We start from the raw sequence: 16,501 nt of genomic DNA on the forward strand, positions 1-16,501 counted from the left end.
ATTCAGATTCGGAGGCTAAAAGTCTTTCAGCCCAATATTATTTATTCAGTTTCCCACAACAGATTTTCAAAATCAGTAAGTTTTGGTCAAGCTTCATACAAATTTATATCCATATATATAATCACTTTTTAAATAAAATTATAATTTAAAAGAATTTGTGTCATTTTAAAGAAATCTCTATTAGAAAAAAATGTATTTCCAGTTGGTCCTGATAACAGTAACCAGGCAAACTCTTAAAAGCCCGAAGATTATGATACCAGTGAGATTTCTTGTGTGCTTTGTTCAGGCTTTGGAAGTATTTGTATCTTCCATGTAATATCTCAAAGAATTATGACTTAAATAATCACTGGGTAAAATTGGCTTATGTATTGAAAAAAAAAGATCTACTTGGAAGTAATCAAAAAGTGATTCAAATGCTTTTATTTACATTTGGAATGTACAATTCCTTGTATAATTTTTATAATCTGAAACTACATTAAAATAAACATATTAAGAGTGAATGAACTCATGTTTGTGAGTTTTACCCATAACACATAAGAGTTAATTTTGCAACATAAAATTAAACAAGATACTGCTGAATGTATGTACTGGTTTTTAAACATTTATTCAGATGTTTAAAATTCAAGGAAAATAAATAGCAATTACACTTTTAAATGAACAAAAAATATAAAACAGAATAGGTTTAAAATTTTTTATCCCCAAATTTTAACTAGAGTCTCACATTAATTTTTAAATGATATATGTAAAACAATTTACAACACTAGAATGAGCTCTTCCTCACAATTTGGAGACAAATGAATTACAGTAATTAAAGGTTCTCATTTTCATAAGATTTGATTAAATTTTCATTTTGCATCTATATACACAGTAGCATATTAATAACAGAAAATTAGACTTGATTTTTTGAAACTTTTCCAGAGGTTAGAAATATAGGATGACTCTCAAAGATGACACTCTTAGACTGTTCTGTCACTAATATGTCTATGGACATAATGTAGGGCAAGCCACTTTCAAGTAAAATTTTTTATAAGGTACTATAATATTCGTCATAAACTCAAAGATAGCTGTGGCATCACAAAAAGCAAATATTTTTTCTTTGTTCCTGTGGCAGAGTTTCAGAAATCCTTCAAATCTCTTGAGTGATATCAGCGTCTTTGGGATGCTAATGAATGATGCTGGCAGGTAGAGGGCATAGAGAAGGGAAGAGAGATGGTGATCAGAATGGAGAAGTCTGAGAAAAAGCCATGATTATAGGGTTGGAACCTTCATCCCTTCTCCCACCTACAAGTCCACCCCCACTAAGGGGTAGGGACCCAAAGACTGACTTCTATCACTATTGGCCAATGATTTAATCAATCACACTTTTGAAAGGAAGCCTCCCCTAAAACCCTCACGAATGCTGCCCTTCAGGGAGCATCTGGGCTGGTGAACCCTTTGGAGGGCGGAGGGTAGAACTCAGAGAGGCCATGGAAGCTCTGCACCACTGCCTCCTCAGTCCCTCACCTTTCCCCATCTCTTCCATTTGGTTTTTCCCAAGTTGTATCCTGTACAGGAAAGCTACAACTTTAAGTAGGGCACTTCCCTGAGTTCTGTGAGTTGTTCTGGTGAATCACGGAATCTGAGGGGTGGTTGCAAGAACCCCTGAATTTGCAGTCAACCGGACAAAACTGTGGGTAGCCTGGCATCTGAGTAGGAAGCAGGGTTATGCAACTGAGCCCTCAACCTGCAGAGTTTATTCCGACTGGAGGACTTAGTGTCAAAATTGAATTTAATTGCTAGATACTTAGTTGGTGTTGGAGAATGGGTTGGGGCGTGGAAAAAAACATGTAACTAGTGTCAGAAGTGCTCTCTGAAAATAACATACGAGTGCACAAAAAAGAACATTTTCAATTATACATAATTTTGCCACTAAAAGGTGACCATTATTCATTTTTTAGTATATTTCCATTTAGTCTTTTTTCCTGCATACATAATCAGTTATTTCTGAGAAATAAGAATGTTCATTTTATATCCCAGGAGGTATATTAGCACGCAGCTCTCCTATAAAGTATGCTTAATAAATTTTATGATATATAGCTTTGTATTTTATTTCCAGGAAGAAATAGCTAAAGAGAGGATTGTTTCTAAGGTATCAAAATGCACACCTTGCTATTACTTAGAGGAATTTTTGCTTAGGTAATTTTTATTGATGATTAATTCTTCTCTAAACTATATAACCTATTTATTTTGCTTCTTAGATCCATGAAATTACACATAAAATTTACTAAATATGTATAAAATGTGAAATATTTTAACTTATTAATAAAGTATTGGGACATTTACATTTTATAGAAAGTATATATAATGTAAATCTTATACATACATGTAGGTATGGATAGATTTTATAATTAGAATATTAAGTTTATAACTAGTATATATAAATACATATATTAATTATATATCAATACATCGATGTATAAAGTATATATTTATAAATATAAATAAAATATGCAATCATATATTAATCTTCATATTATATATAAAGGGGGAAGTGGAGGATTAAAATAATCTTATAATAATGTTATATTTTTCGAAGTTATATAACTTTCTTTCCAGGTAGACAAATGCTTCTAAGCACAATGAATACTTGCTACTTATGAGTCATGATAATTTATCCCATTACTTTAAAAGAAAACATCTGCTGGTCAATATATTGACAGAACTCAGTCATAATTTCATCATATAAAGGAAAAAATTTTTTCTATGCTCCTTTTTTTTTTTTAAGATTTTGTTTATTTATTTCATAGGGAGAGACACAGCAAGAGAGGGAACACAAACAGGGGGAGCGGGAGAGGGAGAAGCAGGCTTCCTGCTGAGCAGGGAGCCCGATGCGGTGCTCAATGCAGGGCTTGATTCCAGGACCCTGGGAAAGGCAGACGCTTAACGGCTGAGCCACCCAGGTGCCCCTGTATACCTCTTCTTACATAAGACCAACCTTCACTTGTATACTAGATCCCATCCTCCCTTGCCTACTCAAATGTAGAAACCACCCAATTTTCCCCTCTTGCCAGCATCAACTACTTTTTCAATCTTACCAGATTAAAAAGAAGAGGTTATAACTTCTGTCATCCTTAAATTAACCAATCAATAAAATAAAACCCAAACTCCCACGCAGTCCAGTGGTCAAGTTTAAGTTCCCATCTAAACTGAAAGGCTCGATTCACCTAGTTTCCAGGATCTCTAGCCTTCTTGCTATCTCACTGGCTGCTCTTTCTAAATCTATTTTGTAGGTTCTGCATTTCCAATACGTCTAAATGTTCAAGCGACCCAGGGTTACAGCCAATGGTCTTCTTATTGTATGTTTTTACTCTCGATCTTTTTACTTTACACAGCATCACGGATTTAAACTATAACCCACCTTTAATTGACTTTCCTATGATTACAGCTAGTACCACACTCCTAGGTTCAAGGAGTGGCCAAGGGGCAGCTGTTTGTTGAAGGCGCAGATGGAACTTAAGTCTTTACGGATATCATGGAGCTACCAAACCAACTCTGGAACCACATACCCCTGGATTTTTTGTCTCTTGTGTCATGAGGCCATCATATTGGTTCAGTATTTGATCGTCACACCAGGAGCTATCCTAACAGAAACATATATTCTGGTGACTAGTGAGGGAAACCAGTCTGGCTGAAATATCACTATCTCATTTTTTTGTCCTCTCTATATACTACTTTTACATTTTACTATTGTTATTTTCCTTAATCATCTCACTCTGCTTAATATTTAAAGGAAATGTATCACTGTGACAAATAAAAAACAGGATTATTTGACATTATGGAAAGTAATAAATATACATAAGATGAAATTAATACTAAGAGCAAATAAAATATAGGGATGCCTGGGTGGCTCAGTTGGTTAAGTGTCTGCCTTGCCTCAGGTCACGATCTTGGGATCCTGGGATCGAGGCCCCTGGTCAGTGGGGAGTCTGCTTTTCCCTCTGCCTCTGCCCCCTTGTACTCTCTCTCTCAAGTGAATAAGTAAAATCTCTAAAAATATATATATTAAAAATAAAAATAAAATAAAATATAAAAAACATTGCATGCAAAAATAAAATAAAACAAATGTATACACTGATGACTCCAAATTCAAATCTCCAGAATTCATCATTCTAACTGCCTACTCAACATCTACATTAAGATGTTTACTAAGTCTCTCAAAATTATGTTGTCAAAAAAGTGCTTTTTATACAGTTTTCTACATCTTAGTAATAACAACTCACATTTCCAGTACCCTAAGCCAAAAACTTTGAAATCACAATCCACTCCTTCTTCTGATACTCTATATAAAACAAATTCGCAAATTCTATATAAGTTCTATCTTCAAAATAAATCCAAAATTTTAGTACTTCTCACTTATCAAATACATTAATGAATAATTAAAGAATAAAATCAAAGTTCATATATTAAAAATTAAATATGTGAATAATATGGAACATAAATATTATTTACTCATAATTATTCTCAGATTTCTACCAGTTTTTGAAAACCTGCACCTAAGCATTTTTAGGGAAGAATGAGTCTAGTGACTTCAGAAATGTTGGTTTCATAAAAAAAATAAATCCCACTTACCAAGCTTTCTTAAAGTCTGACTGCACATTACACATTGGATATAAAGGATATGTGAGTCCGAGTTATACATAAAAAACAAAGGAGCTGTTAACTTTTACGTTTTTATTATAAAGAAGAATTATTTTTCCCTTAGATAGTCTTTCAGGGTTTCTCATCCTTAGACTGCACTGCAATGGACTCTCCTAAATTTGATATAAAACTAATTATACCAGGGAAAAATGAAACTATTATTTAATCTCAAGGTAAAATGCAGAACAGTTCCAGTGCGCCTATGACAGTCATGCTCAAACTGTTTTTCTCAAATGTCAGCTCCCAGAGTATAAACTATGCCAAATACAGTGATGCATGAAACTCCTGGCTCCTGGAAAATCATACAGGGATTTAAATGCATTTTAATGAAAAACCTTAAAAAAAGGGGGGGGCCAACACTTACATTTCAGAAAACTTAAGAGTTTTCTAAGTTCTATAAGTGTATAAGAGTATAGCCTAAAATGCGTGATAAAATGAGACTGGCAACAACATTTGCAGAATGCACATCTTTGTGAATCCGTGGCTGAAATTAATTATCCAAATAAGTAACTGTTAAATGCTTTCACTGTTGAAATTAAGTTAATCAGTAAGGAACTACCTACTACCTGCTTCCGTAACTTGTCTGAAGCAAATCTAGTGATCTTATAGCATCACACGGAACTCAAAACAGTGTTGTTTGGTCTTCAAAGACACCTGGATCATTTATGATAATGTCACTGTACATTTCCAGTGATCTTTAAGTATACACCAAGGAAATGGAGGAAGACTGGGAGAAACTAAATAACAGACAGATGACATTCCTTTCAAAATTTTCTCGAACACTATTTTATTTTACTTCAGTGAATAAATAAATCAGTTACTAGTTCTACTCTTTCTACTGCTAGAGTGTTTCTGGTATATATGAGCATTAAGAAGTTTATCTGATAAAGAAAGGTTTAGTAAAACACATCTTTAGTATAGTATGTTGACCCAGTAATCTTTTCACAAGAGAGGTGACAGTTTTTAAATACAACATCACTAAATATTTAATATAATTAGAAATGTGTAAAATTTAAATTTGAACTTAGTAGTTTTGGTGGTGAAAGGTAAACTATGAGTGAAATCAATTGCTTGGAGATATAAGCTATTCTTTTTTAAGTCTGCATGGACTATTGTGCTATATTGACCTTTCATTTAAAAAACTTAAATCAATATTTCAAAAATTTTATAGTGCCAGCTAATATTTTGAGAAAAATGAGAAAGTATATTTTCCTAAAAACTCATCCAGAAACTCTGAAGTGGATCAATATTTTTACTATGCACAACTCAGAACTAGATTAACTATTCTCATAAAGGTTCAAACTCTTTTTAGGATATGGCTCTGACTACAGTAGAAAGACGATGCCATCTGAAAAGGAGGTTCTCTCCTGCTTGTGCCCTTTCTCCCTAGCTACATATACAGATATACATCCGTCTTAATATACTAATATAAAGAACAAAAATTGAAGGTTAAAGTATTCTTGTGATATTGCTGCATTTTTCAAGATTATTTCAATTTGGCCTTCTGCTTTCAATCTTTAGAACCTTACCACCTTTAATCCATAAATAATGTAATACTAGTAATAATGTAATAAGGTAACATCAAACTGATCATAATTTTGACTTATGTGTTTCTACCGATACCTAGAAACATAGTTCCCAAAGTAAAAGTTACCTTTAAGAACAGAGTGAGTTATTGTGGATGTTGGTAAAGTACAGCATTTTTCTATTCATCCCTAAACTTTCTTAGATTTCTTTATGTATGGCAGGTGTCCAAACTCACGAAGCATACTTCTTTTTCTTTTCTTCAGAACTAACTACAGAATTTGTTACTTATTAATTAAATAAGCATTTCCCTCCTAGAGCCAATTCTTTCATAACAGAATAAGCTTGGCTTAAAAATACATACATACATATTTATATATATATAATTTATATACTTATAAATATACATATATATATTCTTAATAACACCCCATGGTAAACAAAGCCAGTCAAATTCTAATGGGATTTTGATATGAGATTGAGCAAATTTCACCATGGGAAGCGCAAAGAACTAAAGGCAGCAGTGTATTTTCACACAGTAGCTCAAAATAATCAAACCGTCCTGTATGGGCACAATTTTTGTGATGTATGTATTACACATATATTTAATTATCTCAAAACTCTACAAAGTAGATACAATTATCCCAGTTCCGTGGAGACAGACTGAGAGCCATGATGAAACTTACAAGGTAATATAATAATTATTAGATGGAACAGAAATTCAAACCCAAGTGTCTGGCACTGAAATCATTACTCCTCTCTACTGCTATGCCTTCTTTTAGCAATTAGAGCACTGGGAAGAATGAAGCAAAGTGAAACTCTTTCTTTAAACCACCTGACAATACGTTTGCCATCAAACCGAAGTTAAAAGAGAGAGACCAGAAATCAGAAAACATGTCTAAGCCAAAATCAGAAGTCCAGATGCAGAGTTCTGTGCATGGGAAGGGAGCTAAAGGAGAGACACAGTCTGCCTAAGCAGACTCCCTGTCTCTCCCTATAGGCATCAATTTTCTTTCTTAGCCCTAAAAGCCTATACCATTACTTTTCACTCTTTTAAGTAACTGTGATGCTATTAAACCAGTAATAGAAGAAATAGTTGATAACTATGCAAGCAGTAGTACACTTTTATTGTGAAAGTAAGTCAAGAGTGCTTTAAATGTACCTCAAGAATTAAAGTTTTACATGTCAAAATACCTCAGCAATAATATAAGTTGATTCAATAACGGCTTTATTCCTATTTACCTATATATGTATATATTTAAAATTAGTTTTGATTTTTGTTATGATTACTGTAAGCTCTAATTTCAACTCGTCAGAAACTCAACCAGAAAATTCAAATGAGTGGAATTACTTTTTTCCCCACATAAAATTACATATTTTGATGAAAAAGAGACAAAGACAAGTAAGGAAAGAGCAAATAGAATTGTACTTTTAAAATTTAATTATGTTTTTGGGAATCTGAGAATGGCATACCTCATTTCCTTGGTAATCATGTTACCTATACTAATTCCCTCTATTACTATTTGTTCTGGAGTATATCATTAATATAGTAATGAGCCATAAAAATGAAAGTCCTAAACTAACACACACACACACACACACACACACACACAATGTGTTTATTTTAATGATCATGAAGCAAATTTTGAATTAAAACATAATTAAATTATTTTTAAAATAATAATTAATTAGGGTAAATTGGGAGCCAGCCAGGTGTAGTGTTTGGGAAAAGAAAGTCAGTAGAGAAACAAGAGAGATAAAAACTGAAGCAAGTGAGCCCATCTAGAATGGCCAGAGGAGTAAATGGCTTAACAAGAGGCCAAGGAAAGAAAGGGGCAACTAGGCCTGGAAGGCTTAGTAGGGTAGGGTAGGAGGTCTGGACTTCTGTGTGAGAGTAGCAGGAAGCCACTGAAGAGTTTTAGCCAAGGGAGTTGCACGATGGGATTTACGTGGTTTAAGAGAACACTCTAGCTGATGGAAGTAGGGGCAAGAATCAATAATGGGGAAAGAAGTTACAAGACCACTGCAGTGTTTCTGCAGAAGTTGATGGTGGCTTAAAAAAATGGTGGCAATGAATATGGGGAGAAGGAAACACATTTTAGATAAAGGAGAGATCTTTGTGTGAAAGAACCTGTATAATAGAGGCAGTAAATATTTGATAAATGAGAGAATGAATTGTTTTAGAAAGACACTGACTTCCAAAAGTCCTTGTATGCTGGGTTTTTTCCTCAATAAACCGAACAAGGTGGCCCATTTTATTCAGCATTTTACAAAAAATGGAAAAAACAAAAACAGGAAAACATTAACTTTTATGCCCTTTCCCATGTACTAAAAAAAGATTTTCCAGATAAATGATGCTTATGTCTTCAAATAAATACTCTCACACCGCCCGTAACATTTAAAAATACATATAAAAAGATCCTTATTTTTTTAGATAAAAAGGATGCCAGATTTTGTGTGTTTTCCCTAATATTCAAAATCATTATTATCTTTCTTAAATTCTTCTTTCCTCACCAATTAAGCCCTGCTGGTTTCTTTACAAGTACTTCCTAAATAGTTAATATGTTTTCCATAAAATGAAATGCCCTTCAGCCTCTAGGAAGTTTTAAGGAATATTTTCTTGAGATTTCTTTCTTATTTTCACTCCTCAACATGTCCCTATATCCTGCAGATGACCACCTTCGCACCTACTTCGCAGAGGACAGTAGGCAGAAATTCTTCATTTACTGCCCTGCCCTGGTTCCTCCAACATAACTTACATCACACCTATTGTTTATTTCACCCAGTCTCGGTGGAAAAGAGTCCTCCTACCCAGCTTCTCTTACCTTGGTAGGAAAGTGTCCTTCATGTAATTTAATAGAGTGGAATGGTTGACCACAGTTCTGGATCTCTACAATCTCCACCCTACAATTCCTCAGTTCACAGTTACAACAATCATTCCCTCTCCTGTGCTTCTAATCTCTCTACAACTGGTTCTTCCTCACCAGCATGTCCGTATTCAGGTTCCTTTCATTTCAAAACCACCCTTTCTAACAACTACTTAATTTCTCTTAAAAAAAAAAAATCGTCAAAGGCTGTATATATTCCTTTATGGGTATTTCATTATTATACCCATTTTATTTCATTGTTATTTTTTAAGAACAGTTAATACCTTTATTTATTTTTAAGTAAGCTCTGCGCCCAGTGTGGGACCTGAACTCACAACTCTGAGGTCAAGAGTCACATTCTACTGACTGAGCCAGCCAGGTACCCCATTATTGTACCCATTTTGAAGAGGACAGAAAGGCTCAGCAAGTTTAAATAAACTTCCCCACAGCTATATAAACTATAAAGCAGTTTGGACAGAATTTAAATCAAGATGTTCTCAAAGGCTTCACTTTGTTTTGTAATGTAAAGCTTAATTCCATCCATGTCATTACATGTAACTATTGCTTTTTATGTGTTTGTTTTTTTAAACAATAACAGTAAAGATTTGAACCATACCACTTAAAGAAATGTATATGAATAAATACAGAACAAACTGATCTTTTAAGATGTGACTGTACTAAGTACAAGAACTTTTATCCCCTGATTTTTAACATTATAAAATTATGCATTAATTTGTATTATTATGTATTATGTATTAACAATATACAATTAAATATCAAAGTGTTTACTTCCGATAGTACTTTAAAAACACAGCATAAATGGTAATAAAGTATAACTTGCATTTGGCTTTATACTATAATACAGTAGATACAAAGATGTAATTTACACCAAAGGGAGTAAAAGTATGATAACTTTTAGGCAAAATGTATTTTATAATGCCTATTTATTTATTTATTTATTTATCCAAATACAGTCCAAGGAACTAATACTACAGTTGAGAAGGGCAGTCTAATTGTACATGATTCAACAAAATAATGACTATCACCTCAACTAAGTAACATCGAGAACTACAGAAGTCTACGACTACTCACAGTAGATAATTTGTTTGCTCCCTTGCATTATTTTTTCTAATTTCTTAGCTACCCTTTTCAATTAAGTTAGATGATTCCTTCAACAAAATTAACTACTTCGTGTCAGTACACTTTTGTCACTAAAGTCTTTAATTGCCTTGCTTGATTCTATAAACATTCATCAAGGGCCTACTATCGGCAAGGAACTCTGTCAGGAGCTAAATGTAGAAGGATGGAAAATGGGTGACACAGCTGTTATCTGACGTAGTTCAGGAAGATGTTCAAAAGTCACAGGTGACCTCATGAACCTTCTGAAAGTACATTCGTTTAAATAAAAACCTTTAACCAAATTAATACATAGCACAGGCAAATTATATACACAGTACAATTCAATATATAATATATTAATGACTAATGTACATCCCCACAGGACTATCTTTCTCAAATGTCACAGCCTCTGAAGGAACATGATAAAATCTTTGGTTATACTGAGGAATGATTTTTCTTTTCAGAAAATGTAAATTAGCTTCTTTTTGTGTATATACAAAAGTGCCACTAGTGTGGAAAGGAATGTGAATATTTTCATATCTGTGTATGGCAAGGGCTTTCTGAACACAGAAAAACAGAAGTTGGGTTAAAGGACAAACCTTGGAAATTGAAAGATGGCTGAAAAGATAGTGAGAGACTTTTGGAGTGATTTACTTCCCAGGAGGGAAACGTTAACATTTCAAAGGGGGCTAAAGCCTGGAGCCATATATTTATATACCATAGGATTTTTCAACAGGGAGTTGTGTTTTCTCTTCCTCTCTCAGAAGGAGAGGAGGGCAGCTGTATAAGAGCTTCTCTACAAACGCCTCGATCAATAATCTCAGGGTTCCTCTGCTGTGGTGGAAAATCTCCCTTTTAGTACTTGCAGGTGCCACTATCTGTCTCTCTTCACAGCTCCTGGTGGGGAGGGGGATGGAGCGTTGGGAACAGGCATGGTTATTGCTCCAAGAAACAACAGTCTGCCCAGATACAGAAACTATGTATTTGCTTTCAGGGCAAAATACGTTAAGTGTACATACTAAAAACTTATCATGTTGCACATCAGAGTTTAGGGGAAAAAGTTTTTTTGAAGACACAGCTTCATTATACTGATTTTTCAGGCAGATCAAGTCATCTCAACAGTCAATAAATGATCTTATTCAGCAAAGACAACACATTGATCCTCTTCATTTTGTCACAAGATTTCAGTGGAATTAAAAGTCAGGATGATTTAGAGCACCAAAGTTAGGCTGGCTAAAGAAAACAAAAAGAAAAATCACTTACTTGATATTATCAAGGCAGCCCGATTCAGGTTTCAGAATGGCAGTATGATGAAACATTTTATATAGAGCAATCCCAAGGAAGATGACATTAAGCTGGAATGGAAAAAGTACTATTATGGAGCATAACCGGAATATAAGAAAAAAAGGAAGTCTATTCTCCGTAACAGATGAGTTGTTCTGGGAAATTAGCTCTCACTATACTTAAAAAGGAACTTGATCATAGATGATTGCCTGATATTTTAGTGAAGGCAAAAAGCCACTGTAGGGAATTGGGATACCAATGAATTACAAAGCACTATTATGCCAAAATACATATAAATACAAAATCAGCAGCAGTTGGAATGATGCTGTGGAAATCATAAAGCAACTCAAAGCCAAGTGTATGTTTAAAAAAATATATACAGGTGTGTTACTATTTCTACCATCTGACATGGCCCCCAATTTGTTGTTTAGGGATATGCTTTGAAATGCTATGTTACAAATCATAAATACTAAAGCAATATAGTTTTGAATAGCTAGATCAAAAGGATTATAAAATAGTGGTTAATTCTAATGCTACAACAAACTAGGATTAAAATCCAGGAAACCTTCAGTGATACTGTCTTATCACTAGAAGCAGAGAGGGCACAGGACTTAAAACAAAGAGGTCCAGCATGAATTCCATATATCACGTGTGTGTAAACTATATAGAAAACCACATATTCAATTGCACTTGTGACCTGGTTTGTTTTTATGTTCCAAAATTTAGGATTGGTAGAGACTAAGTATATCTAATTATAAGCCCTACTTAATAATACAGTTCTACAATCCTTTATCAAATTCCAAAAGTCTGAAAAGCAAAAGTTTTAAAAAATTCACCAAGTGGCCAAAAAAGCTAACTTTAACTAAAGCCATTTGATGGGAAAACCTGATTTGTACTGACATAAGACTTTTCTGTCTTTATTCTGCTTGCTCCTACTTTTCCAATTTTTTTTCTGTTGAATTATTACTGTGTTTGGTTTCAGAGTCCTACCTAGTTCCTACTGGGAGTATTGGTAGATGTGTTTGATTTTGGGCAACTGCTTATTCTCTATAAGGAATATTATATAATATGCAATACATGTACCATATTACTTTTCTAAAGTCTGAAAACTTTCTGAATTCTAAAATATACCTGCTTCAAGGGACTTCAGATAGTGAATTGTAGATCTATATTTTATTCAAATTCAAGAGGCCATTTTATTTTAAAAAATGGAGAACAATTTTGTATTGTAAAATCATGAGTACATAAGTAATAATACCAAAAATAGAATCTAAACTAGGATAAGTAATTCATATGTGAAATTGAGACATTATGCATCTAAAAATTCAGAAGAAAGTATGATTCCAGAATGCTTGCTTAACCATTTGTGCCATTCTCAAGTGAAATTCTTTTGGATGTTAAAGTTTTTGAGATGTTTATAAAAAACAAAACTGGAAGAAATAGTGAGGTATAGGACTGCATTTCCAATTTCCAATTCCATTCATAATTCAAATTATTCAAATTTAAAGAAAGGAAATAAATCATTGTGAAACTTGAAGTCATTGCTGTTCAAAAACCTACAAAACGAAATGGCTTTTGTGAGGTCGGGCTCTTTTCTTCTCCAACATTTTTGATTAAGTATTTTATAATATGAAAGTAGACTATACTGAGTGTCTAACTGCTTGAGTTATGGAAGGTCAGATAAGTAGATGATTTCCCCCCAGATAATCTATGTAAATCAAGCATAGTCCGTGCAAGCATCATGGAAGTTTTAGTTCTTGACCTGGGAAACACACAGTTAATGAGGAGTTCTCACCATTATTATCAAGGTCGCTGGTCCTATAAAGCTCCAAATGAAGTAGGTGTCAAGTCGGAGCCAACATCTGCAAGGAAACACAAGGGAGAGGAGGCATTCAAGGACTGGCTGTGGGACATACATCAAGAGTGAGCGAGTGACAGAGAAGAATGGGAACCGCAAAGCATTCCACTGGGAGACAGGAAATATTACATTGCTTGTTCATTTAAATGCTGAATTATGTGCCCAATTTCTGACAGCACTATTGATGGAGTAAGATAATTACCCCCAGAGGAAGCAGGGGGAAAATGGCACTAGGCCTATTTGCTAAGGCCTTTTGTGTCTGTCATAGAAACCTTAGGGAAAAAAAAGGAAAAGAAAGAGAGAAAAAGCCATACACATAGCCATTAAATCGAGTAGCTTTAAGCTATCCTTTTCTCTCCAATTATGGTGCTACATAACCTGTCTATCAGCTGTCAGGCAAAGTGACATTTTCCTGTCAAGAAGATCTGAGGAAATTCAGTCCGAAGAAGAAATAAATTTGGTATCAGAAGACTGAGGTTTAATTAGGTTGGGCAGCCAACCTTTGAGAGCTCTTGTCTTAAAAAAGCGCATTGTTACTAACAGTGCTCCCGGGGTTGCAAATGGTCCTTAGCATCCCGCGAAGTTGATTCATGACCCAAAAGTAAATTATTAATCACTTAATTTCAGTTACATTTAATACTCCCCCAATTCTTAAAGCCTCTGGGAAATTACATTTTCATTCTTCAGGATGACAGGAAGACAAAATGGAAGTGACTAGTTATGAGAAAGATTAATGTAAATTTTGAACAAATTACATTTGATGTTAAAAATCATATCTTGAATTATTTGCCATTTTGCTAGATTTGAGGGATAATTAAAAAAAGAAAAGAAAAAGAAAACATCTCCAGTGGAAAATATTCAAGAGTGGTTTGCTAAGTGCTACTGCTTGATTACTATGAAAATGTTATTCAAACCTCAGGATTAATGGAATACCAGAGAAACCACGAAGAAAGGCACTTATCAATGTCCATCAGTAGAGGAATGGGTCAATAAAGTGTTTTCTCTTCATATGATGAAATGTTGTAAAACAGTTAAAAGGGAAGAGGTGGGGGGCGTCTGGGTGGCTCAGTGGGTTAAAGCCTCTGCCTTCGGCTCAGGTCATGATCCCAGGGTCCTGGGATCGAACCCCGCATCGGGCTCTCTGCTTGGCAGGGAGCCTGCTTCCTCCTCTCTCTCTCTCTGCCTGCCTCTCTCCCTACTTGTGATCTCTATCTGTGAAATAAATAAATAAAATCGTTAAAAAAAAAAAAAAAGGGAAGAGGTGGATCTTTATGTTTCAATGAGTAGACCATGATAACGAATTTTAGTGAAAAAGTAACATGAAGAAGCTATGCCATATACCGTGTGCCATATTACCTTTGAACACATAGTTGACCCTTGAACCACATGGGTTTGAATGGTTCGGGCCCACTTGTATGTGAATTTTTTCCCCAATAAATACAGTCCAGTACTGTAAGTGTATTTTCTCTTCATTAGGATTTTCTTTTCTTTCCTTTTTTTTTTTTTTTTCTTAAGATTTGGGGCACCTGGGTGGCTCAGTCAGTTAAGCATTAGGACTCTTGATTTCAACTTAGGTCATGATCTCAGGGTCTTGGAATCGAGCCCCGCATCAGGCTCCCTGCTCAGTGGGAAGTCTTCTTCTCCCTCACCCACTTCAGCTCTGTTCCCTCTCTCGCTGTCTCTCTCTCTCCCTGTCAAATAAATAAAAATCTTAAAAAAAAAAAAAAGAAAGATTTGATTTTCTTATTTGAGAGAGAGAGCAGAGAGAAAGAGCGAGCACGAGAGGCTAGGCAGAGGAAGAGGGAGAAGCAGGGCTCCATCTCAAGACCCTGGGATTACTACCTAAGCCAAAGGCAAATGCTTAACGGGCTGAGCCACTTAGGCGCCCCAGGTTTCCTTAATAATAGTTTGTCTTCTCTAGCTTACTCTATTGTAAGGACATGGTATATATTACATATAATATACAAAATATATGCTAATCGACTGCTGATGTTATTGGTGAGGCTTCTGTCTGATCAATTGTAAGCTATTAGTAGTCAAGTTTTGGGGGGCATCAAAAGTTAAATGCAGATTGTGGACGGCATGGGGGTCAGGATTCACAGCTGTTCAAGCTGTATATTTAAAATAATACATTTTTAACAGATATACATATGTAATTTTTTTTAATTGAAAGGGAAAAAAAAATCAAACTCATGTTAGTGGTTCCCTCTCACATGAGAGTAGGACAATAAGCCGACCAAAGGGCTTAACCATATGTTTTATTTTAATAATTACTGAAAGCAACACGCCAAAATGGCAATAGCCTAACATCTGAGCGATAGAGGCAGTGATGTTTATTATGTTTTTTTTTTTTTTTACTTTCCCATGACTTAGGTTTTTTTTTTTTTTTAAGTTAAAACCTGGATTCCTAGGGGCGCCTGGGTGGCTCAGTGGGTTAAAGCCGCTGCCTTCGGCTCAGGTCATGATCTCAGGGTCCTGGGATCGAGTCCCGCATCGGGCTCTCTGCTCAGCGGAGAGCCTGCTTCCTCCTCTCTCTCTGCCTGCCTCTCTTGTGATTTCTCTCTGTCAAATAAATAAATAAAATCTTTAAAAACAAACAAACAAACAAACAAACAAAAAACCTGGATTCCTAGGCAAAACAAAAATAACCATATACCAAAGAAAACAATTTTAAAACAACAAAATCTTTCTTCTACTAAGGTAAGTAAATGTAAACTAATTTCAATAGAAATATAGTATTTGTACTCCAAAAAGTAACTGATTACTAGTCCACATTTTTTACATAGATAATTTCTCTCTATTCAAGATACATGTAATAATCCTATTTGAAGAAATCCATACTTAAACTATTAGCTATGAGTTCAAGGATTTATCTTCTTATTGGTCAGTTGTTCTAAAAATGTGGTCATGGAAAATGGAAGTATGGTACTGTCAATAAGGAGAAACAAATTAGAAAATTCAAGTTTGAAATAGGAACATTATGTTCATGCTGACCATAGGCTAGTTATCACCCTAGTAAAGTTGTAGGCATGTGTGGAGGGGGAAGACCAGAGCCGGGGAAATGTTTATACGTCTCTCTTATTCTCAACAAAGATGATATTTTCCCTCAAGATAAGAACAATAAAAGACAAAGCCTGGACATTTCACCAGATTAAACACACATGCACACATG

General features: G+C 34.6%; 1 protein-coding gene across 17 annotated transcripts in view; it reads right to left on the reverse strand.

Moving 5' to 3' along the window:
* The window catches only part of ADGRL3 (adhesion G protein-coupled receptor L3), an 811,968-nt gene that overhangs the window by 63,687 nt on the left and 731,780 nt on the right, over positions 1–16,501 (reverse strand). For all 17 annotated transcript variants that reach the window (XM_045993750.1, XM_045993732.1, XM_045993758.1 and 14 more), the window contains 2 exons: positions 13,267–13,333; positions 11,451–11,542 (listed from right to left, as the gene is read on the reverse strand). In XM_045993750.1, the coding sequence (XP_045849706.1) occupies positions 11,451–11,542; positions 13,267–13,333 (159 nt within the window). The remainder of the gene's footprint in view (positions 1–11,450; positions 11,543–13,266; positions 13,334–16,501) is intronic.

This window comes from Meles meles, chromosome 2, assembly GCF_922984935.1.
Source record: "Meles meles chromosome 2, mMelMel3.1 paternal haplotype, whole genome shotgun sequence".
In the NCBI taxonomy this organism is placed as follows: Eukaryota; Metazoa; Chordata; class Mammalia; order Carnivora; family Mustelidae; genus Meles; species Meles meles.